At 32.3% G+C, this 27,089-nt stretch overlaps 2 protein-coding genes and 1 long non-coding RNA gene across 8 annotated transcripts in view; 1 reads left to right on the top strand and 2 right to left on the bottom strand.

Moving 5' to 3' along the window:
• The window catches only part of LOC125054096 (fibroblast growth factor 22), a 154,989-nt gene that overhangs the window by 43,417 nt on the left and 84,483 nt on the right, over positions 1-27,089 (bottom strand). The gene's annotated exons all lie outside the window — the stretch shown is intronic.
• Positions 16,521-17,270, bottom strand: LOC125054099. The gene is made up of 3 exons (XR_007117661.1): positions 17,254-17,270; positions 16,907-17,152; positions 16,521-16,711 (listed from the first exon to the last, which is right to left on the bottom strand). It is a non-coding gene; the product is annotated as an uncharacterized LOC125054099 (long non-coding RNA).
• LOC125054093 (piggyBac transposable element-derived protein 4-like) lies at positions 17,922-20,205 on the top strand. Its single transcript, XM_047655768.1, has 2 exons — positions 17,922-18,085; positions 18,269-20,205. The coding sequence occupies exon 2, from the start codon at positions 18,269-18,271 to the stop codon at positions 20,108-20,110; it is 1,842 nt and encodes a 613-aa protein (XP_047511724.1). The 5' UTR covers positions 17,922-18,085; the 3' UTR covers positions 20,111-20,205.

Below are 27,089 nucleotides of genomic sequence, written 5' to 3'. Positions count from 1 at the left end.
CACTTTTTACAGAATATTCAGTACGTGAGCTTTTTTAGTACAAGCGCGGTAAAAAGTTTATTTTTCCAATTATTTTAGTATATTAAGCGTTAATAGGATTATGGTAGGGGAGCCCAAGAGGGGATTTCGGGATTTACTCAAGCGCGGCAGATTAATATATAGGGGGATACCTTGTACCCGGTTAAGTACCTCCACAAAATATGAGGCCCATATATAAAGCCGCACGTGAAGGAGACAGGATCAGTTTAGTAAAAAAAAATTGACCATCAGAAATTCCCGAGCGCGTCAGATTAAGGTAGGGTGAGTTAATTACATCCTAAAAAGTGTATATTCCACTAATCTGACAATTTGAGAGTGACGGAAAAAAAGGGGAGGGCAACAAAGTTGTAAAAAAAAAACGTCATCTCGACATTCTCGAGCGTAGCTAATTTTTTTTTTATTTTGAAGGAAATAATTCAAGAATAATGAAAAATATATAATCTGACGATTTCCGCAAGCCGAAATAACAAAAATTCGTCGATAAAGTTAAATGCGTGCAGCTGCGTGATGCCTACATTTCCTTAAACCGATCGGAATATACTAAACGGCGTTCTAAATTTTTTCCTCAAAATTACATTTCCTGTGAATTTGAACCGATTCGGACCGATAGATTTTGAGAAATTTTGAAAAATCTTAAAAAAATAAGAAATATTTTTTTTTAAAGTGGTTTCTTTATCGATCAACTTCAAAAACTAATCCGCCTTTGAGCTTGAAAAACCACGTCGATCGCCACCAAGCTGGTCAAAAGCGGTTGATTCGTTCGAGAGATATCGTACACGAAAGAAACCCGAAAAAGTGTTTTTTCGGGATTACTCCGAAATTTGTGTTTCGATCAATTAAAATTGCAAAATTACTTATGAGGATGATAAATCTGCGTCGAATGCCGCCAACCGCGTGAAAATTGCTTGATCCATTCAAAAGTTATTGCGGTTTGAAAATTCCAAAAATAGTGTTCTATGAAACTTCTATCAGACTTTCGAGCTGGGAGAGCTCAAATGCATAGAAATGTTATTTCTTTGAACTCAGCGAGTTCAAAATATCAATTTTAAGCGCCCAGGAATGGAATTAGCGGGAAGTTGCAGGGATGGCCCTTTAGGTGAACCGTTTTTCTAAATTTTTTTTGTCAGATCAGGCGAATCCCTCTAGATAATCGTCAGATTATGAGACAGTACGTTTAGAACATAAAGATGAACCACATATATCTTAATCTGACGCGCTTGAGTATTTCAAAATTGCGATTTTTTTTTGCAAATTAAGAAAATGGCTGTGGGTTTGCGTCCCATCGAAATCGTCAGATTAGTGAATGAGAGCTTTTTTTTGGTGCACTTAACACTCCCTTAGAAAATCTGACGCGCTCGATAATTTTTTTTTTTTTTTAATTTTCAACCCTTAAATACAACCACCCGCATCATGCAAACGATCAGATTAACATACGTACATTATTAAAAATACGTAGGGCATAGATGCTATCAATATCTGACGCGCTCGAGGATGTCCATGCAACAGTTTTTTTTTACATATTTAACTATCTATAGCCGCTTCCCCCACCGATGAAAAGGAATTTATCATATAACATTTTTTTCTTCTTTTTATCTAAGCTTTGCATCCCAATAGGTCTCTACGACGCTCGAGGAAATCCCCATTTAGCATCGTGGGCTCCCCTACCATTAAGATAATGTACTAATTAAACTCTTAACTGACACCAACCAATAATTACTGTTTTTCTATCTATATAAAAAGTTTGTGATATGCTCCTAAAATCACCAAAATCGTGAATTTATTGATACAAAATGTTTATAGATTAAAATATTGAACACTTGTTTATAGTATAAAACAGTTATCAACAAATATTATCTACGAGTGTCGATCGCATGACATATAGATCAATTCGATAGAAACAAACGGTTTATGACGACCATTATTTTAACCTTTAATAGATGACGTATCATTTCAGCGCGTGAAAGCTATTAAGGCTTTATGTACAAAGTGTTAAGGTTAAGGTATAAAACCAAATAATTTTGCTCGTATCCTTTACGACACATGCTTAAATATATATATACTTATTAAAAAAAAAACGCTTTTTACTAACTTCATAATATTAGAGATAGCAACGGAGCATTACCACCGCGAAACAAACGCTAAATAAGTGAGGTGAGATTATTATATCTGACGATTAGATCTTTTTTTTTATAGACGGCAAACAGGTAGACTCACCTGATGTTAAGTGATTCCGCCGGCCATAGACACTCACATTGCCAGAAGGCTCTCAAGGTCTTCTCCGGCCTTTTAAGCGCTCAGATGTGGAACGACGTACGTCGAGGTGATACGAATGGAATGTTTCCCTCCATGACGTCACGTCTCCTCCGAATACTCTCCATAGTAAATGCGGTAGAAGATGTATGGACTGCTGTAATCTTTACTTATGTTACCGTTATGGATCTTCGTAAGCTATAAAATTCTTCATCCATTACAAGTATTCCTTAATACTATTGTAGACTAGGCTCTATGTCTGTTATTCACAGCCCACGCCCAAGATTTATTCGATAATTCGATTCGCCCTGCATTTGAAGTGTGCACAATTGGCTCCGTTATAATAAATATTAATTTTGGTTCTGTTAAATTGTAATTAAATAACAGTTAACGACACTAAAGTCAACTGTTTAATTAGCTTCTTGGAAATAATTTATTGCAGCATAAATGAAAATCTTTGAATGTATTTAAATTACAGGGTCCTTAATTCTAAGGTCACTTCTGTGTTTTGACGATATTTTGTAAATTTTGGGTACTCTTAGTTCATCGAGGCTGTTGTGTGACTAAGGGAGCGTTCAAGTATTACGTAACGCAATTTTTGGAGATAATTGATATAATATATAACACGCCGTAACGTTTTTCAGTACCTGAGTACAGTACTGTTACTATTATGTGGTGTAAGTCTAAAAAAATATTAACAATAACGCGTAATTTAATCCCCTCCCCGCATCGTAACGTTTTACAAAAGGACCCCTCCCAAAATACGTTGCGTAACACTTGAACGCTCCCTAACATTAAAAAAAACAATTTTAATTCTAAGGAGTCTATGACTTGTTCTAATTCGGAACATCTGAAGTCACACTAATAATGGAAATAACATTTTTATAAAGATTGTAAATTTGTTTATGTTTATCACCTACAAAACCTATTAAAAAAACGCAATTAACAGCATGCCTGAGTGTTGCGAGGAATTGTGTTAACTTAGATTTTAATCATTTAACGATATTGTTATATCATTTTGTATGGTCATTTACAATACCTGTCAGACTCGGAAGTAATTCTTATGCACAATAAACACTTCTCTATGCAATACTTAGTTTATTTATTGCTAATTATTTGTTGTAAATTATTCAGATAAACGAATAAACTTGCAAATCTGTAATGAGATATGGCTTTGTTTGAAGTAGGTTGTTTACAGACTAGATATTTTTGCTAAAAAATAATAAAATTTAAAGTTTGACAAGATTTATTTCTATTTCGTTGGTGAAAAATGTGTTCCTAAACTTATAAATAAACAGATAACGCATGCCTTACTAAAGTGATTTGTGTCAAATTTAAAAAAAAAAAATAACGTAGGCGTTGAATGATATTAGCTTCACGTAGACCATGAAAGCTTATGAATTAAAATTTGTATTACTTGAAGATACAATTTGTTTTTGTCGTACAAAAATGTATCATTGATTTATTGAATATAATTTGTATGTTAATGGACTAATTGAATAGGAAATTATAGTAATATGACTATACAATAATACTGTGTAGTAAGAATAACCTTCTTCTGCGATTTCACCATAATAATGGATTTGTCGTTCGTGTTAAAACACCCTATTGAATACATTAACGAATACTACTATTAGGTTAATTATAAAGTTAGGCTTTAACACTAGTCTCCACCCACTGTAGTCTGTAGAAAGTTGTGTTTTCACAAATTGCCTTTGTGATTTATTGCAATGATAAGGATTATAGCAGGTACAGTAGAACCTCGTTAAGTCGAACCTCGATAAGTCAAAAACCTCCAAATCTCGAAAAAAATTTTTGTTCCCTTCCCTTAAAACACCAAAACCTCCATTACTTGAAATCTTGACCCTCTGTTAATCGAAATAATCACCGAGTCCCTCCAAGCCATTTTGGTACATATTTTCACTCTATAACTCGAAAAATTAATTTTGACCTCTGTATCTCGAACATAGGAACGTTTTATTTTACAACCTTTACATCTTGATCATTTGGAATTTATTATCTCTATTGTTCGAACAAAAATAAGTTACCGACTTTAAGAACTTGCCGACAATGTGAGTACACTATTGTTTCTTAGAAAACATTTTAGGAGTATACAATAATAAATTTATGACTCATGGAAACACGTGTTTGCTTGCTCTCAAAATTTATAAGAATAAACCTCAAACTCTTTATGTCGAATCAAAATCCGCCTAAGTCGAAATCCTCCATAAGTTGAAAACTCTATAACTCGAATTTTTTGGCGTCTCCCTTGATGTTCGACTTATAGAGGTTCTACTGTACATTAAACTAAAATGGGCCAATTATTCAAAAGTAATGCACAATACGAACAATGTTCACCTAGTAGTGGTTCTGTCGACTCTTAATCAACTGGAATTCAATGAATTTTTCAAAGTGCATTTAGACACTAGCATTCCCGATAAAGGAAGACCGGGTACGGTGAAGGAAAACATTTTTTGAAACACATTTATATGAAAAATCGACGTGGCATAGAAGGCTGATCACCTACTTGCCTAAAAGAAGATAAACGAAGGGTCCACAGGCTTTTTACTTGTTAACCAACACAGAAATACATGTATTACACGTTATTTTTCATATAAAAATATTATAGTACCACGAAGTGTTAAATATATAATAACAGTAATTCTGGTATATAAATAATAATGGTAAGAAACACACGGCGAGCATTATATATTAGATTTATTAATCTAATATATAAAATTCTCGTGTCGCGGTGTTTGTGGTCCTCTCCTCCGAAACGGCTCGACAGATTCTAATGAAATTTTGTGTGCATATTCAGTAAGTCTGAGAATCGGACAGCATTTATTTTTCATCTCCCTAAATTGTAAGGATAGTCCACCCCTAATTTTTTTTTAATTTTTAGACAAAACTTTTAGTTTTTATTTTTTTATGATACAGCATGCCAAAATACATACAACCCCTAATTTTCACCCCTCTACAATCAACCCCTATTTTTTATTATAAATGAAATACATGGCACAACGACGTTTGCCCGGTCAGCTAGTATAAATATAAAAAGCTAAACTAATACTAAAAAATACACGGAAAATGTTTTCTACACAAAAATAAAATCTACCTTCAGAGCTATAAACTAGAAAAAATAATGGTTCACCAACTAATATTAATCCACGATAAACTATTATTATCTGATATACATTCAAAATACCGCGTGTACAGTTCAAATAATTGCAATTAATCAACAATTCAACTCCTGTATCGATAAGCAAAACAAGCTTTGAATTAGAAAGCGGTATACTTAATTGCTCAATTGCTGACAATGTTCAATGTTGATAACATCGTATTTGCTTAGAGAGAGAATCTAATCATCCACGCGAATCGAATACTAAATTCAAAGGAAATAGCTTTACGAATAACAAAACTGATGTTAACAAGTGAGATTTTGTTTTAAGATGATAAAACTAAACAATAATTGAAACTTTTATTTTCACTATTTTTTTATATGTTTGGTTCTTGTTTGTTGAAATCTTGGAATGTTTTCCATAACATGTATTTAGGTATTTATTTTTCCTGTTTGGACTTGATTTAAAGAGCTGTATAATGTATATTCATCTAGAAGCTGTATCAGAAAAATATCTTTATAAAAACAAAATCCGCAGTCGAAATCGTGACTCATCATCAACATTAAGTATCATCACTTTAATGATTGATGATGTTAAACTGTTTGTTTAAGTCATCATGTCATGTACGTCATTACTTGAACAGAATAAAAACCAGTTACGGCATCATTTGTTTCTTAAAAATTGACGAACGCTCCGACAGAATTGCACAGATTATGTCTTCATTTATCCTTCGTATTATCGTGGCCATGAATGTAGCGTATATACTTTTAGATAAAACATACATATATAACAAAAGAGTATCTATGTATTTTAAAAATCGTCAACTTACAGTGTTCACAGACACTTAATACTTATATAATTTTTTACGATTTTTTTTTTATCAAAGCTTATCATTGCTCTACTCAGGATTTAGTTCACATTGCTGTAATATCTGTTTAAATAAACTATTTTATAAATTATTTCCATTTGTCAATTTCTATTTATTCTATATATGTCTATGGAACATTTAACTACAGGTTTTGACTATATCCGATAAGCGTATATTCTAAAACCAAAAATATACAGTATAAATAAAGACATATTTTAAATGACTTCGGAATATCTCTTTTTTCCTGGCCCAGTGATGAAATGGCTGTATCATTTTGCATACAACTTCGCGGAAGAAAGTGTTTAAAAACAAGTCGTGGTGTACTCGATGTAATTTTATATCGTCATTAGTAATATTTAAAGGTAGAGGTCACTTTTGTATAATTATACAACGGTTGTTTTTTGTACAACATGAAACGAAAGATGAGTATTTTGTTGACCCCACAAGGAGAAATATTTATTATATTATTCTAAGATGTTTTAAATTTACGCGATGGTTCTAAATGAATTTTTTTATTGAAATAATTTCCGTTATTGTGTTTCCCAGTAAAACCATTCCGTATAAGCCTAAAGATAACTTTGATGTACTATCTAGGTAATATTATAATCAAATCAATTTTCCCAGTATTAGAAAATTATCAGCAAAATATTTCCGAGCTATCAATTTATTCCCGCTATCATACACCCAGTTGATAGTTAATTAATCGATAATCATCTTACAATTTGTCTTCAATAACTGACGGAGAGAGTGTATGCAAGAATTTTCAATGTGTATGCGCATCGGAAACTTTGATTTCAACTACGAAGACGCTATATAACTTCTATATATATTTGTAAGGCAAAATCTTGTGAATATAAATATCCCATATATCTTTTAAATTAACCATATCATCTTAATATATATAAATTACGCGTCACGTTGTTGTCCGCTATGGACTCCTAAACTACCGAACCGATATCAATCAAATTTGCACACCGTGTGCAGTTTGACCTAACTTAAAAGATAGGATAGACATCTTACATCTCAATTTATACCCGCAATATTATTTAATTGCAAAATATTTGTTTATTATTTGATACAATTCTAACAGATGGCGCTGTGTTGAAAGTACCAACGTTTCACATAAGCTACAATTTAATGGCATAACCATCAAAAAAAGCATGGTGCTAGCTATGACTGGTGGTATCCTACCGTTTCCCTTGAATAGTTTCCTACTATGTAATATAACAAAAACCTTAACCTTAGCCACAGCAACGCTTGGCCGGTCTGCTAGTATTATAATGTAATATTAAACTTTTCTAAAGTTATTACAAACACTGTTTGGAACTTAAAATCATTTCGCTTTGAATAGTAAACGATATTTTAGAGGAAGGAAACTGTAATGTTTCTCCACCCTAAAGGGATCCTAGACCAGTTTTATCACAGGCTGAAGGCCCCAATGGCTGATGTAGAAATCCTTAGCGGTCGGAAACTCTTGAATAGCTCGACTCTGGGTATGACGTCATCGCTGTGGTCGTAGCCGCAAATTGTAGGTGTCGCTACAATATCAATCATTAAGTAAGTAATCATTTTAATATCGAACATTTTAAGCAGGAATTACGATGCGGGGCGGGGATTAAATTACGCGTTATTGTTAATATTTTTGTCGACTTACACCACATAATAGTAAGTAAAGAGTCACTAGGTGGTCACGAAACGTTTTACTATACTTGGGTACTGAAAAACGTTACGACGAGTTACATGGGGGGTCTATAATCTCCAAAAATTGCGTCACGTAATACTTGAACGCTCCCTTATACAAAATGTTACACTTTAGTGTACTCGCGTAAATAAGGTAGTATATCAAACATCTATACATAATAGAGTTGTGTATAAAATTTAATACAATTATTTTGATTTAAATGTAACTTTCGACTCCAATACTCATAAAGTGTATTAGAAAGCGGCAAAGGTAACCATTATAGGCGTTTAATTAGAGTCAGTAATAACTAGTGTCTGATTTATTGTGCACAAACACTAAATACTAGCCTTTGAAACATTTGTAGCACGATTATAAATTCAAATCTAGACGCACATTAGAAATACATAATACATAGGGTTTATATTCGTTATAAAATTTAGAGATTTGCGATTGAGGAAATCTCTTTAATACAATTAAAGTAACTAGACAAATGTTTCTTAAATAATCCAGCTTCTAAAGTATTCAACAGACAAGATAATGTTATTTTATTCTTATTTAAGTAGGTCTTTATGAATTATTGTACTGCGTAACTTTTAGCTACATTGTATAATAATAATGGTTCTACAAATTCCTTTACTAATTATATCAATAACCCAGTTAATATGAACTAGTTTATATTTAATGCATATTATGCAAACAATATAACAAATGAATCGTGTATAATTTGCTTTACAGCCTGGGAGTATAACATTAGCTAATACTATAAGGAAAGATTTGTACAACGATGAAACTCAAAAACTGCTTGCATCGATTTCAAAATTCTTACATCATAAGAATGCCATATGGCTAAGATATTAATATATATTTCATCATCATTCATATATTTGCTATTTAAGTATTTTTGGAAATTTAAGGACGTACATTTATTTTTACAAAAAATATTAAGTCCTTATACATATATATGTTTAGTTAGGATGAAAATAGTGACACATTTTAATACACCAAAAATGTTGTTGAAATTGTTAGTTCGTCGTACGTTAATTAAAAACGTTCTAATACTAAAAGTAACACTGATTAATCCATTTTAAGGAAATGTCTCAATTGAAGTAAATAAATTACCGCCTAATGGAGCTATAAATTAACGTTTTTACTGAAGTGCCAAACGTCACTCACGCCAATTAGGCGTGACGTTAGGAACACACGCACATTGATTAGTTGTGTTTTTTCGAAAACGTTTACTAACTCCCTAATGAGAACTTCATTAGAGAGTTAGTAAACGTTTTCAGGCAGGATATAAAATTACAAGTCCTTTAATAAAAGCTACTAACTGTGTCTTCTTGCGTTTTATAAGAAATTAAAGATTCTAGAAGAGAAGATAAAGAAATTGTCAGCTTCATTCCAATTATTGCAACATACAATTAATTAAAACTATGAGAAAAGTAAACTGTTATTAGCTTTAAAGTGTTTAAAATAGTCGAGGAGTGGTAGAAAAATAACTAGACACCGTCTCTAGCAAGAAAGTAGCCAGGAGAGGTACGCTAAACAAAAAAATACTAGACTCTATGACTAACTGTTTAATTCGTCAATAATAATTTTACCCCTTATTAATCAAAAAATCCTTATTATAGTAATACCTGTCAACTGAATCACTCCCAATCTCGAAGCAATGTTTAAAATTGTTATATTCGTATAATCAATTAACTAACACTATTCACATTCTCTAACAGAAATACAAATTATCTCTTAACACAGGCATTTAAAATAACATCTGTTTTTTGAACATTTGCTTTTTCTAATAGGGAAGGTGAGCAGCCTATGTTCCTGACACACGCCCGTTTCCAGGAAAAAGATTCGCTAATTGAAGCCAGCCAATTAGGACAAAACAGATATCTGTTACATTTTAAATCACATTCAATTAAGAATAATCAAAGTAATCTAATTTCAACAAATAAATAGTCGCCATCTTGTCTGTCAATAGGTTCCGGGATTGGTTAAGTTCCAAGATTTATTTAATCTCCTTTCAGTGCTGAATTAGTTTTACGGTAAAAAAAAAATTAAATACTGTTTTAAAAGATGAGGTAATAACTATGAGAGGCAGGAGATTAATTGTTGTTACCTATGAATTATAATTGTAACTATTATCTGTGGTTTTAGTGTATGATACATTCGTCTACAATTGGTTATGGTTTAATTTTATACTGGTTATAAAGAAATAAATGACAAATGTTACCATGTTTAACTTATACGCCAACAAAAAGCTACTAATCAAAGTCGTCGTGCGGCGAATCAAAGCGTGACGAGAAATGTCTCAATCTGAGATTAGCAGTTTTTGCTTTTAGTAGCAGATTACTGGTCATAAGCCCCATTCTAACAAGTTAACTGGTGCTTTAATGCTTAGGTAAGATGGTGAGAGTTGATTTTAATAGATTGAAAACGGAATGAAACGAGAATTAGTTGTGTTATTACTTCAAACTCAAAGCAATTATTGTTTAACTGAAAATTCAACCTACAAGCACTATGCGATAAGATGCGATGGAAAACGTTTTTTATATATAACAGGGGGCAAACCAGATGTTAAGTAATACCGCCGCCCATGGACACATAGTCAGAAGGCTCGCAAGTGCGTTGCCTTTTAAGAATTGGTACAGTTCGTTATTTACATTATTAAACATGCGTAACTGTAATCTCTCTCCAAACTAATTATAAAGTGTATTAAAAACCAGTGGCGTGTGGCACCAGATCTGGGCCTCATATTTCGATATTATTTTTCTAATAACCAAGCAGGTGATCAACCTCCAGTGCCTGACACACGCTGTAGACATGCCGATTTCCTTCACCGTACGAGCGATTAAATGCACACATAGACAGAATGTAAATTGGTGCAAAACCGAGGTAAGAGATGAGGAAGGGACTTCTCAGGGATGAGAGTCACACGCTGAAACCCCACTGCTCTATAAAAAAATTTACATTTTGTTTGATAGCTTGCTATGTGACTGACGTTTAATTTCGTTTACTTAACAGATGTATGTAAAGTGGTTAATTATGATAATCTCATTACACTCATTGACGAGCGTGTAAAATATTCAATTAGCTTTTTACCGGTAGTTGTCATTACTTGGGTAACTGTGGGAATAATTTATAGCGTATTGCAATAAGTATTTGATTAGTAAAATGCTATTATTACAGTTTTACGAAAAAATTCGAGTAAACTAATCAAAGATATAAATACAGAAAGTGTAGTTGCTCCGCTCACTTTGAAATCGATTGTCGCTTGGTTTTAATAATTTAATTTATTGGTTTAATTTTTTTATCAGTTCGTCTTTGTAATATGTAATATTGTATTTTATTTTTCTTGTACAATGTGTGCCAAGCGTTAGCAAGCTTTTATAATTAATAATAATTCAATGTACAAGCCGCCCAAATATAGATTTAAGCTTTCGTGTTTTAATTGAAAATCGGAGTCATACAAATCAACGCGTTTTTTTATGATTGTGTGGATGAAATAAAACTAAATAATTATAGGAATTGAGATGAAATCTAGAAGTAAATGTTAGTATCATTAATAAGACGCGATCCTGCTAATGGACCTAATTGAAATTCTAAGAAGCTGATGTCATTTTGTTCAAAACTATGTTACTATCAAATACGAGAAATTGTATTTATATAACTTATGTAACATCGCTAACAATTCACACTTCAGCTGCAACATAAAAACAATTGATATGCAGTAACGCACCCTCATTACTAAATAATGCAACTTAAGTCAGAGTAATTAATTAAATTACTAATTAATGTAAATAATTAATTTATGTTTTACTCTAAGATATATTTCAACATATACAGTATTTATAGGAACAACATTAATAAATAGAAAATTAAAACAAATTTAAAAATTTTGGTTCCTATTGCAGTGTACCTTGAACGCTGGCACAATTTTCTCACTGTATTGCGATACTTATTCGTTGAGCGAGGAAAGCACCAGCTCTGGGGTCACCGGTACTATCTAACAGGTGCCACCATAAATCTTTAATTAACGCCTGTTCCAAAGGCAACTAAATCAAAGTTGGACGAAATACTTTTATACTTGAGCCGGTTATGTATGCTCTGCGGCCGCGCCAGTATTTATTTGTTATTTACAGATTTTTAATGCTTATATAAAAACGGTCTAACGTTCGACACGAGTGCACGATTTGATATCTTGAACCTTGTATCAGCTTAACTGAGGGAAGATATATAATGATATATGTATCGACACCACACTAGACTTGTGTTCCTACCATTTTATTTATAATCTTCCTTTTTACAATCCAGACATAATGCATAATGTCTTGACTGTATTTTAGTCGCTACATATGAACGTCCTAAATTGTCTAATTTGTTAGTTTATTATATGCTTAGCATCTATGTTAAGTGATTAGATGATTGTTTATGAGGCGCCCTGACAATTGACACCCAATTGTTAGAATCGTAATACTTAAACTAATTTTACCCAAACTACGTTTAATAAATTTAACAAAATTCCTCGTTCCGAAATTTTGCATCTTTCACCACATTTACTATGGAGAGTGTTCAGAGGAGTTGTTCGGGTTTATACCTGCAGATAAGTTTCATCATCGGACGTCAAGGCAGAAAAATAAATTCCACCCGTATCACCTCGACGTTCGTGGTTCCACAACTGAGTGGAAGCTCACCACTACCATGTAGAACCAGTGGGCACTGAAGTATTGCGAACCAATTTGAGTTAGGGTCCTTCAAGAAAAGAGCGTACCAATTTAAAGGCCGGCAACGCACTTGCGAGGCCTCTGGCAATAGGAGTGTCTATCTATTTGCGGCGGTATCACTTAACATCAGGTGAGTTCGATATAAAAAAAGGCTGGTTTAATTGCAATATTAATATAAACATTTAAACTATTATTATTTTCAGTCTGACGCCTGACGACATGGCGCCGCGTAATACCTATTGTAATTTATAATGCATAACTACACATTAACAAACTTGATGATAAATTAATATGTACGCTTTTTACGTAAGGAATAAAATAAATCAAGTTAATTACAATAATTTGTTTGAGAATAGCAAATAGGCGCCAATCTGTTGTTTATAGTTTTCCATGTACGATATTAATATGTTAGGGTTGCCAGTTTCAGGTTTATGAATTAATTTCTGAGTCTGTTTCGTTGATTAGAAAATCTGTATAAGTCAGTATTATAAAACGCCGAAAATGAAAGTGGGTTCCCTACGCACTCCAAAATATCCATGTCTCATTGTCAAGTGACTCTTAAATGGAATTCCCATCCCATTCTTGATTCTCAGGCAAAGGGAAACGTGGACGCCCACAGACCTGTTAACTAAGCAACATTGCAGAAGCGTAAAGAACTGGAATGACTTGGAGTGAAGTCAAAGGACCTGCCCAAGATTAATCAGGCAGGTGTAGGCTGCCTTCTGCCCCACATGGAAGATTCCATGGACTTTAAGTAAGGACTTTAAGTCATGTATATGCATGATTCTGAGCCTAAGACGTGCTAGTTATCTCATGTTCACCGTACGAGCGAGTGTGAATTGCTCATAGAAACTACACAAAAACTTGTCTTTGTCAAATATATTATGATCCTTTAATGCGTGGAGTACATATAAAAAGGTATAAAATACATGACGAATCCGTGATGTTACCTGCAATTGCTAATGAGTATTTAGTGTGTTTCAGATTACAAGATTAATTAACATTACAACGCAGTTTAAAATATTCGATAACGAAAGGAAGTTGGCAACCCTAAGAGTATAATACGTGAATAAGGATATTAGTATGTCCCACTTAATTTGCGTGCAAATCGATTCACAGTACAACCTCAATAAATATTGATACATAAATCCTTGAAGAGCTTAGTGCTTTGACAGCTTGACTTCAACGACAATCACTTACCGAATTAATTATATAGACAATTAATTTGCTTGTGAGGTTTTATATTATTTTTTAAAAGGCGAAGTGATATTCAGTTATTTTTGAATCGGTTTCGAAGTCTGCCCTGCGATTCTGTAACTCACTGTTATTCCGTGAGTCCACTACGCAGTAACAGCGCTCCCTTCGTCACTGACGTAATTTTTGGAATCTCATGGTATTCTGTTAAGAAATTTTACATTACGTCTTGATAAGTGGAGGGAGGTAACCTAGTGAGTTGTTGTCTATTAATATCGTGACAATTGACTCATTTTATTTTATAAAAAGAGTTAATTGTCAAAATTTTCATCATACATAAGCAAAATATTTTTAATAAAACAAAATGGTCGACGTTTGAAGAATAAAAATGAAGAATATTAAAAAAAAGATAAACTGTGAAAATATCTCAAAAATGATTTATCTGATGGAAAATAATAGAATAGCGAGGAAAATTATTAAAACCCATCTGGCAATGGGGCCGCTTAAAGGTAAGTAGTGAGTTTATTTATTAGTCAATCGTAAGTTACGTATTTTGTTTATAACTTCCAATTAAGAGTTTATATTTCGTATTTACCCGACAACTGACCAGCCGTGGTGTATATGAGCGACAGAAACTTAAAAATATTAATTATGTTTCAGCACGAAACAAGGGATACCTAACATCTGGATATATTGTAAAAAATTTAAGAATATTATCTTAACAAAAAGATAAAAGATGATGTCACGCTAAAAGTGATTCTCTCAGCAAATGGGCTACGGATTCAAAGTAAACAGGATGGATAGGTGTCCTAAATTTTCAAAATGTTACTAAAGGTAACCAAGGTTAATACCAATGTTTTCATATAATATTTTGTTGAGTAATTATAAAATAAAAGGGTACCTATCTATAAAGAAGAAAAATTAGTGTTTATATATTTATTCATTTGTGTAAGTGCAAGTGTTGGTACTTTTTAGATGCCATGAAACTACTATTGCAACCTTTTTAAGTGATTCAGAGGTCAAACACACAACAACAATATTACCTAAGTTTTTACTAACACTCATAAAAACTGAATTCTATTAAAACTATTTTAGAAATATAATAACTATCATAGTAAATAAATAGGTATAAGTAGTGTCTAGTAAAACAGTTAACAAAGTTTGTTTGTTTGATGGCAAATTTGAAGTCAAATGTAATAGGTTAAATCGAAGCGACATTGTAAAGAATAATGAAATTGTTGGTTAAAAATGTCAAATAAAAAAATATTTTTAGGTTTCCTAACTTCAAATTCCATTCATGAAATATAAGAAACTATAATAATATATAATATATATATAATTTTAACTGATCAAGTTGAATTTAATTTAATTGTTCAGATTTCAGAATACAAGTATGAATAATCATGTTAGGTATGTTGGATGAAATATAGGCTTTCAATTGCTCAAATTCATACCATTTCAAGTGATCAACGTTAATTTTAAATGTTGGAAACAACATTGCCATAACTTATTTAATGAAGCAATCAAAAGATAGTTATTGCTGCTGACTACACTTTAGCACTAAACATACCCTTTATGGGTCTTGGATTTGTTTCATTAATAAATAATTGTTTTTAAAGTACATACTTGGATTTGGATTTTTGAGTCTAAATATAGGTTTGCCCAAGATTTTTTTTATTCATAGTACTGAATCAAATAGTGTGCGAAATTACTAAGCCTTGTTACCATAAAACTTTTAATAATATTTGGCTTAGTTATAATATTATCAAACATGTTTTTAAGATACTTTACTTAGAAATACAAAGATATCCCATATATAAGTTTTTGTGTGTTTTATGCAAGTTTTTTTTATTATTTACCTTAACTTTACAATAATTAAATTGCTATGCAATATTATTGTGTCAGGACAGTGACCTACCACATTTCCCTATTTACAATTTTAACAGATAATCATTGTATTACAGCCATCAGTGGTAGTTGTCAAGAATGAGGAAGAAAATGACCAATTATTGAAATGTTAAGAAGAGATATTAAACCGAGACCACTAATCTATTTTGAATGCAGTTTGGACAACTATGATTTTTATATGAAAAATTGTATTACCGTGTTTAAGATAATTGTGTACTTCATAATATTTTTTTTTGTATCTAATAATATTATATTAATAAAATGATTAATTAAATCTACCACTTATTTAATGACTGCCTATAGAAAACGTAGTAACCGAGTTAAATACATAGCTAAGCCAAAATGAAAAATATATAAGCCATGTTACTTTATAGGTTAATAAAAGAACAATATAATAACACACATTTAATTTAATGATTATAGTAAACTTTTAACACACTACAAAATAACTTTCAGTAAAACAAACTTAAGTATAATAAAAACTTATTCAAACCCAGCCTCACATAGAGCTAATCAATAACATCTACTTTATTTTGTAGACAAATATATTTATCTTAATATATTTACTAATTAGTTTGTAAAAAGTAATAGTTATGAACGATAAATTTAAAAAAGCTTAATAAGTACTTAAACCATCATGTATGTAATGATGGTATTTCATACTTGTGTAAAGCAGAATAATGTTTTTATCCAAAACCTTAATGTTATATCAATATATTTTATAAAAATATAGGAACCGAAATTGTACTGTGTTATCATTTATTATAAATTGAAGGATAAGTAGTCTAAATTAAATAATTTGAAAATGTCTGCACTATTGTGTCTTTTTATATCCAGGGGCCTTGTCGTATGATACAAATGTACAATATTCTTCTTCTTCAAAGGCAGAATGTTTTTTTTTCTTTCAGGAATTTTGAACATTTGGGGATCTCTGAAATTATTAGATTTATAATTTTAGTATAGTAGAAAAATACAAATATATTACAAAATTTACCTATCTTAACTTATTTATCGTTTTCTGTTTGACTTATCTCTGCTGGAGACAAGACAAGATCAAGACTGCATCGAAAAATTGGTTCTAGGATAAAAATGATATTTTTAATGCTAAAATAATCAAAATGTTTACCTTAGATCATCTATTTACTAGACTCTTCGTTCATCTCAGCAGCATATGTTCTAGGTTTCGTCAATACCATATAATTTCTTGAGTATTGGAAAAAAGCGATAGTAACCAACGCCGAGAAACCAATTGGGCGTTTCGGGCCTACATTTTCTTCGCCATCTATAGATATTATATTAAGAATTTTTTAATGGTTTACATCATTTATTTCTTGAAATAGAGGTTTAAACTTTTAAAGTGGAAACGGGCCTTCTGTAACAATAACAAAGTTCTATTTCACGAAGCTTAATGTTTATATATATAATTTTTTCGTAAAATAATGCTGTATTATAAATATTATTTTATAAACTTACCCCAAGATACATATAGATTGTCCTATGTTAGAATATTTTCACATAAAACAACAACACATTTTAACCCTAGATCACTAAACATTAGTCTCACAGGCTACACGACTCTGACGCATTCGCTGTTTATGGGTATGTTCCGATATACACTGCGAGTACTGTATAGTGCTCCCACTGTTCAAAAATTTGTTCCGCTATGGACTGCAGTATACAGCCGCAGCGTCCTAGGAAATATATGACGTCACAAATCCCCGCTATACTTCTACTGCGAGCACTGGCGTTTTCGAGGTAAGGTACTCGCAGTGCTTTGATCACGTGATCAATCAAAACCACTTGAATGCCTAACGGCTGATATAACTTACAGTTTAATAACAAACATTTAAAATTCTAACTTACTTTCTTTGTAGTATTAATTCAATTGACAGTTAATATTAATATAGATTTTTTTAATGCGATAATACTCCAATAATAGTTTTTCTTGTTGAATTGAAAAACTTAGATGCACTCATTTGAAAACTGTGTTGAAAAACGAAGCTGACTAGTATACTGGACTGCGTTCCGTTTTAAATTGTAACCAGTATAGCTGGCTATAGAGAAACGGTTTCACAGTATACTAAATTGACGGTACTCTGTACAGTGGTCGCAGTGTATATCGGAACATACCCTAAGTATGTTCCCGTTACCGCACCCCCCTCAGCCGCTCAGTACCTTCCTAATTCGGCCAATCAGTGACCCGTGAACTCGCATTGCGTACGCACGCTTCCTACTTCCGGAGATATTACGCAATAGTAGTCTCTCAGGCTAATGTTTAGTAATTGCGCCACAAAAGTGAAGAAAGGTAAGTTATGAAATATTTCTTTTTATTTACGATTTTATCTATAATAACTAATTACTGATTAATGTAAATGAATAATAAATATGTGTGATACTACGAGCAATATTTATTTTATGAACTTATTATCATTTTTTATTTTTTTATGAGATTTTGAACATTTTGTTTTAGCAGTATTTTCTGTTACAGATGGATTTGATACGAGATCAAGATAAAATATTGCAGATTTTGAACGAGTCAGATAATGACGATGACGATTCACCATTTTTTGGACCATCTGGTGTGCCTTCGGACTCCGAACCTGATGACAACTTAGAGGAGGACTTAGTCGAGGATACCGACGAAATTGAAGATGATTCGTCGAGTTCTTCTGATGAAGATCTAAATGTTTCCCGGAGAAGCCGTAACAGAAACAGAATCCTAGATTCTGATGATGATTCTTTGGAGTGTTTGCAGCCTTGTCCACCCATAGCTTCTCACCAGGATCTGGTAATACAACCTGAGAGACCATACATTTATGGAAAAAACAAACATAAGTGGGCAACTACTCCACGCTCTTCAAACACTCGTGCATCGGCTCGAAACATTATTCATTTTGTACCCGGACCTAACAGTGATGCAAGAGATTTGGTAGAACCACTTCCAATATTTCATTTGTATTTATCTGATGAAATGATTGACCAACTTGTTATTTACACAAATGCAGAGATTGAAATAAAAAAGGTGAAGTACAAGGAACTCACTCATACTATTTCTCCAACTTCAGCTATTGAACTAAAAGCTTTACTGGGTCTTCTTATGCAATCAGCTGCTATAAAAAGTAATCATTTACCCACGAGAATATTGTTTGATGACAGAAGGAGTGGTAACATTTTCAAAGCCTGCATGAGCGCTGAGAGATTTGATTTCTTGCTTAAATGCCTTCGATTTGATGACAAAGCTACCAGACAAGACAGAAGAGCATCCGATAAATTTGCACCTATAAGAGAATTCTGGGAGAAATTCATTGGTCATTGCAAACAATGGTACAAGCCAAGTTCCTATCTGACAATCGATGAGCAATTAGTTGGGTTCAGAGGGCGCTGCCCATTTCGAATTTATATACCCAATAAGCCTAACAAGTACGGCATAAAAATTGTAATGGTTGCAGATTCTAATTCAAAGTACGTATACAATGCTACGCCTTATTTGGGTAAAGGAACCAATTGCGATAATATGCCTCTTGCCACACATTTTGTGAAACAACTCTGTGAGCCTGTCTATGGGACAAACAGAAATATTACGATGGACAACTGGTTCACTTCAGTGCCACTTGCTTCAGAATTACTTCAGGACCCGTATAAACTCACACTTGTTGGGACAATACGTAGTAATAAGCGAGAGATTCCACCTGAGATGAAAAACAAAAAATCAAGAAAGATTCATACTTCGATGTTTGCATTTGATGGTGAGAAGACTCTGGTCTCGTATAAACCAAAATCTAACAAGACAGTATTTCTTCTTTCGACAGTACACAGTCAGCCAGACATTAACTCCACTTCGAAAAAGCCTGAAATTATACATTTTTATAATAGTACCAAAGGTGCTGTCGACACTGTCGACCAAATGTGCTCAGCTATATGTGTCAATCGCAAAACCAATAGATGGCCTCAATGCGTGTTTTATAATGTCTTGAACCTGTGCCTAATTAATTCATATGTCATCTATGTGTCGAACATGGTCAGAGAACGGCAAAAACCAATGAGACGTAGGAGTTTCGTCCAAAGTTTAGCCGATAAGCTCATAGAGCCATGGTTACGAGAGCGGTATAACACTGTCACTTTGAGGAGGGATATAAAAGCTAGTATTAAAGATATTTTAAAAATTGAAGATGCTACTCCTAGTACCTCTCAAGCGCAACAAAATAAGCGTAAAATATGTTCTTTTTGTCCTTACAAAAAACACAGGATGACTAAATATGTTTGCAGCCGCTGCAAGACGGCGATTTGCGGGGAACATACGGTTCCAGTGTGTGCCGACTGCCAAGAATAATTTTTTTTAACCTTTTGTTTTATTATGTGGTAATTTAAAAGACATTCCATATTTTAAGTAGACTTTTTCTAAATAAATACTCTAGTTTTGATAAATATTGCGGTTTTATTTTGTTAGTTTGTAGGACTAATGTTTAGTGACAGAGTTTGAAAAAAAAAAGTTTAGTGATCTAGGGTTAACTTCGCTAAAAATGGCTAACTCACTGGTAAATGACGATTTCAGCGAGGGAAGAGCAACTTTTAATTTGACGTACAAAATGTACATTTAAGTGAGATGAGATGTCAAATGGTATGTATCAGAATACCAAATACCAACAATTTTGGAGCGTAAGTGTAGCAGTGCCAAATTTTAGTTCCAAATGTGAACAATCTCATTTGAGCGGCGCTTTTGTCGCGGTTATTGTTTATCAGAATACCAAATTGTAACATGACACCGAAACGAACGATTTGACAGCAAAAATCAGCGCTGAGACTGTGTGAAGCGAGTTACAGAATCGCAGGGCTGACATGTCATGCGATAATCTTTGATTATAGTGCTGATAATACAACACACTAAATGAACACCTTAATCTTAAACCTAAATAGTCTAATTGTATTGTTTTACGTAAAGAATACATTTGTCTCTCTCCTGCAAATTGCACTTACGCTGTGAAGGAAAGAGAGAGCACAGCAGTGGGTCGTATGACCGAAGATTTAGGTTATGAATTGCAAATAAATTGGAAACATTACCCTAGTGTAAGCTAGTCACACTATTATAGTATTTAGTTGCAGTTTATTTGTAGATTGGAAAATAGGAGCGAAGATGAGAGACAAATTAAAGAATTTGGAGAAGGCCTTCCCTCCGTCGGTACTAATATTTAATACGAGTCGGTACGGAATAAATTTATATATTATGACACTATCTGTTCAATATATTCTTGTAGCCATGTTGTATGTTCCAAAAAAGATAAACGATTTAAAAAATAATGGTGATTTTCACCAGTATAATATTCGAAACAGAACTAATCTAAGCGTACGACCAGGCTCCAGAACATAAAGCACTGGATCTGGTAGTAAATGTAAATTTAGAATCAATTTATTATCTTTTCTGTTGACGTTCATAAGTGTACTTCGTTATCAATATGAATAAAGTTATTTTAAGTTTGAGTTTGAACAGACAATGAAAAAATATCTTAAAACACAACAGGGTAAACATATAATCTCTCTAATTTCATTTACGTCTTATGGAGTATGTGTGGAATAGGACTAAATATATGTGAAATCTTCTCGTCGCCTATTAAAAGCCTTTAATAAAACTAGGGTGTACTGCTGGTGTATTACGGAAGTCACCATAATTTGTGGGCAGTTACAAGTGATCGCTTCGACAACTACAAGCCGAGAATAATCGGTTAACTCGACTCGGACAAGCTCTACTGATTTATCTGTTTCAGTCAACTGTAACAAAATTTTATTACTTTACACCTAGAATAGCAAATATACTCTAGTATTGCCTTTGAAAGACCTTTTTAAAATTATAATGACAAAATATAAAACGCAATACATATTCTACAAGCTACAATAATCTTATGAAGTCCTGTTGACGGACTACCCTTCTATTAGGTATGTAAAAGAATGTATCCTCTGTATTCCAGCAAGTTGAAATAATAGTTAATCGTCATATGAACAAAACAGCACGCGTACCAAGTAACTTCAATTTCTATTTCAACATTGCATTTCCTTAGAATACTAAAATTTGGTTTCGTTAGATACTGATACAAAGGAATCGACACTTTAAAAGCGACGGAAATGTGAGGAAAACCTAAAATTATCTGTTCAATACTACACATGCCAAATCTTGAGCACAGTAGTATCTAATAATTTCAAGCTGTTGCCAATAAGCGTATTGAAGGAAAAATCAATAAACATAAAATATGCACACGAGAATGGGATCAAGGCGACGAATGTTTATTTTACGTGGCACGTACATAATACTAATTAATTTAGTACATACTAAAATAACGATTGTTCATTCTAAGGAAAATGTGGAATGTTATGAAAAAATTACGTTATTTTTACGTTTTATTAAAGTAATATGTATTTAAAAAATCAGAATATTGGTCAGCCATATTGAGATTTGATAATAAAACAATTTTTTACCGGATTGAAGTTATGTATGTACAATTATTTTTCATAATTTTAAATGTGTGAAACTTATGTCAATAAAAGACAATACCATATTGAGATTGCTGAGGTCTCGTAGAATACAAAAGTTACCCCAAAGGTCTCTTACGCTACCCGCGGTGGTTTCCCCACCCGGGAGTGAGTAGCAGAGTGCTTGGAGTGACTGGAGCTCTACGTACTTCTGACTCTTAAGGTGCGGAAGATGTCTACCGTTTTAAAATACAGAGCGCAAGCTGTAAAAAAACCTACGACTCGTAGGAAATACCACCTTCTTTCTAGCGAGTATTAGCTAGGCATGATAGAGGTAGAAGCAATTATGCAAAAGTGACAGAATAAGTTTTATTTTTACATTTTTCAACTTTCATTTCTCATAATAAATAAAAATGAAGATTCTACTAAAATTTTCCATAAAAACAAAGCCATTAAATGCACTAGATCAGTCGTCGCCTTATAATGAAAATATTTAGACAGTTTATTATTCTATGAAATCCTGTCCATTCTGAGTTGAAGCCGCCATTGGTGGAAAAGTCGTAACATTTTCTTCCGCTATACTACAGTAATAAAACTGACGCAAAATAATTGAAACTTTGAAAGCATTTTTCAGAATAGTTTTTACGAGGAATACTTTACAATAATAACAATAACTTAAATTTCAACATGTCGTAAAATAAAAAATCTAGCATGCACTTAACGTTACTGCATTTTTTAGGAAAATCGGGATTTGGAAACCCTTTTAAGACATGGAATTTTTCTATGAGTTTTTAAGACCAAACCTACCAATAGTTTAAGAAATTCGTTTATAGGTTGAGTGTTTCACAATAGATAATCAGTGACTTATTTATAACAATTATAATTTATATTTTTGTAAAGATTTTACTTTTACTATTCTCACGACTTGACTTCCTAATTCCCAGAAGAGATTATTTTATTTAAAAAATACGTCAAAGTTTTGAATATATCGTGAAATTAATGAAGAAAACTTAATATGGAAGCCGTTTTCTGAATATATTGTGGAAGGCTAAAATGTGATAAACAAGTATGCACACATTTCACTCTAATAAGGCTTATAAAAACGGAGTTAAATGTAACCAGACGACAGTACTGTCCTGTAGGCTCTAACCGTTACATGCAATAAAATAATTGCAATATCTACATAATTTCACTCGTAAATTATGTATTAATCCTGATGTAAATGTTGGATTTATATAAACTCTGGTTTTTGTATTAAACACATACCTGAACTTTACTTTGAAAGCTAGATGGAAGAAACATCTTCCTTACCGAATAGCCTTCGGCAACTATATATGAACTTACCTGAAACAAATAAGACATAAAATTACATATGTGTTTTTATTAATGTCGCCTAATTTTTTTTTAATAATTCTTAAAATGCCGGCAACGCACTCGCGAGCCCTCCGGCATTGAGAGTGTTCTTGGGCGGCGGTATCACTTAACATTAGGTTTGCACCCTGCTCTATAAATACAAAAATAAACCTTCGGGGCGAGGCTACAATGGGCTGCGTCTGTTTAGTTAATTTTGTTATTCCTAAATTATTAAGTAATTGCGGTGTAGGTACAGTGCTGGGATCGAACCCAAGACCTGTTGTTCCGTCGGTTACATGTCACTGGGTATGTCAAAACTGCATTTGACATTATAAACGGACTTTGACATACGGAGTCATGGCTCGCGCCATAAGTCTAAGTTTAAGTCTCGTTTCTGAATCTCACCCTACAGTAACACTTAAATAGTAAGTACTATGAATTATGTTGCATACAATTTTGATATATTCGCTCAGATGTATATACTTACGAAATTCCAGACAGAACATTAGCCAGGTCTAAAATAAAATATTTAGTCTAGCCTCTTAACTGCTTACTATCAAATTGCTAATGTTGTACTGAAAATAGTTTATTTGTTTTCCGCGGTTAATGCACCTGTTAATCAGACTTACTAAATAATTATACGTGTTTGAAGTATTTCTGTACATATTTTAAAACATTGAACACTATAAATTTATTGCCAGTTCTTCTCTTCCGTTCTACGATCTTGGTTTGAGAAGTAAATGCAAATTTATTTTATTACAAGAATTTGATAATAATAACACCATGCTAGGCCCTTAAGGCAGCCTTAAAGAAAAAAGTTAAAAAAACAATTGGAAAGAATTTCAAGAGTGCTTTATTAATGAATTATTTGCCTGAAAATATGCCTGAATATTAAATATGACGGAACAAATCGTATCATTTAGTCTGACGGCCTTGCGAGAGGTGAATAGCCCGCTATTTAAATATACTTACAATAACAGTTGCGCAACACTACTCGATAGGGATGTACGATTCGTGTAAAATAAAGGTTTCCATTACGTTAGTTTTAGTTGATTTTCTTTCTACGTAACACGGAATTTTAAGAAATAAAACTTATTTAATTTGAAATTTGTATAAGTTCGATAAACTTTTAAAAGACACGTACGCGTGTACTTTTTTGAGTTTTCAAATTCAAATTCAGAATCATTTATTCATTTAGGCCACACAATGTGGGTACACTTACACAATAAAGAAATAAATATTAAATGCTTCTAATTTTACATTTTCTGCTGAGTAACATGCGAACTGAGTGATTATTTATCCTTGCAATTTTGAAAAAGCTTATTTGCATCCTTTGGTAAGCAAACCCTTACATAGAAACGATGTGACAGTGCGCAATTAAGTAATGTAAATCAAATATATAAGTATTATAGTAATTAAATTCTGTTTATTTATACATCGGAAAAATTAAAAAAAAATTGCCTATGCCCGCAGAACAACGTTAGTGAGAAGTTATTATCTATATTATCTATGTATTCAAATGTAAGAACAAACTATCCGTGTCATCTCCAAAACGTATCTGCCGTGCGAACATGTATTCTCTTTAAATCATTGCAAAAAATTAAGAATAGAAAATGGATGGAAGCCATGCACAACACTAGCGTTGTCCAGGTTTATTTTTACGAAACGAAATATTTTCCACGGCCATGCATGGGTTCGATCAATTGTTTTCGATATTTTGCGTCATCCCTCTTCCTTAGCATCGTATAAACAAATTCGTTGCCTATATAAATATACAAAGATATTTTGATTCTCCTATAGCGCTGTTGTAATATATTTTATTTAAAATTTTGGGAACGGATTAACCCGAAATCCGCGACTTATCTATTTTAAGTTATCTAACAGTTAGCTTCCTTTATATGTGCAATCTATAAAGATTTTTAGCGATATTAATCTGCATACTTTACATGAAAAATCTAATTTATAAAAATAAAATTATTAAAGATTCAAGTTGGCGCCTAGAGCTGGTGCTCATCGTTCAACGAATAAATATCTTAATACAGCCATCATTAAAGGTACACACAGCCACAAGGATCAAATTTTTTTAATTTATTTTAAATTTGTCTTTATTATATTTCATTATTATTATTGCTACGTAGGTTAAGAATATGGTAAATATTTTACATTTGTGTGTTATTTCAGAAATTACATACAAATATTTATTAAAAGAGTAGCTTAATAAAGAATTACTTTGATGCTTTTATTAATCGGTCTGTTGTTTGGTTAACAAAAAGTTATTTTAATACTGTGCTACGGTTTAACGCTACGTCTGTGGTAGTCTAATATTGTTTTTTCAAATATAAATTTCATACATTCCTTGACCGAACACAAAACATAAAATACTAAATAATTGCTACAATAGTTGCGCATACATTTTGCCGCTTCATTTTTATTTGTACTTGGATTAGATTTAAGAAACGTGTATAATTTTTATCTGTATAATTCGGACGCAACATTGTCACAGAGCTATTTTAAAATGCAATAGATTAATGATCTGTGCCGGAAATTTTCTTTACACTAGACGCGGGTCGTAAGAAAACATAACCTTTTATTACCGAAATCCCATTTTTCAATTATCATAAATTGTACCTGCAGTGTATACAATACATAAAAATGCAAATAAAATCAATTCATACAGAAAACACTTGGGATAAAAGTACTTTGTATGTAACATTCATATTGATATACTAATATTATGGTAATTTATTTAATGCTTTGAATATTGGAACAATAAAATGATATTGGTTGAATTTAATCTTGATCATCATTTAATTTTTTTCATAGCTATTAACTGTCCTTTAGAATTAGGAAGAGAGGCGCATGACAGAAACCGGTGGAAACAAGAACAGTACATAGGTTTCTAGAGATAAGAGATAATTAAGTATGACTTATATATATATATGTCAAATCCATTTTGTCATGTAGCGTCATCCATTTTGTTAAGTATTGGCTCCTGAAGTTTTGTTGCCGTGAGCAATGCGTCTTTTAGGCAAGTATGAATCTATCGCCGGTAAAAATACATATTTATATTAGAAGAAAAATATAATTGATTCCATAGCTCATTAGATCTCGTTAGTTAAGTTCGAATATCGGGAAGAAAGATATTTTTGTTTGTTCGATAGAGAATGATAATCAAAAAAAGTGTGCGTGTACTAGGTGTACACACGTAAGAAGTGAAACTTCTTTATGACCTTATTTTTCGAAAAATGATCTACTATATGCAACTTTACAGAAATTGGTTAAATAAAGTTAAATTAGATAAAGTTTAACAAAAGGCTTTTATTATCATAGACATGAATACAAATACAATTATTTCATTTTAACTTATTACTGTACTACTATGTAGTACTAAGATTATTACAGAATTTCATTAATTGTAATAGAATTATTAGTATTACTATCATTGTTATCGTTATTATATATTTTTGTTACTAATGGCTTCGAATCTCTTTGGATCA

Source organism: Pieris napi, chromosome 11 (genome assembly GCF_905475465.1).
Source record: "Pieris napi chromosome 11, ilPieNapi1.2, whole genome shotgun sequence".
Lineage (NCBI taxonomy): Eukaryota > Metazoa > Arthropoda > Insecta > Lepidoptera > Pieridae > Pieris > Pieris napi.
Note: the sequence above shows the minus strand (reverse complement) of the source record. Positions and strands in the feature narration are given on the sequence as shown.

Excerpts from the sequence above, each read along its gene's own strand:
- LOC125054093 (XM_047655768.1), top strand. The coding sequence starts at position 18,269 with ATGGATTTGATACGAGATCAAGATAAAATATTGCAGATTTTGAACGAG.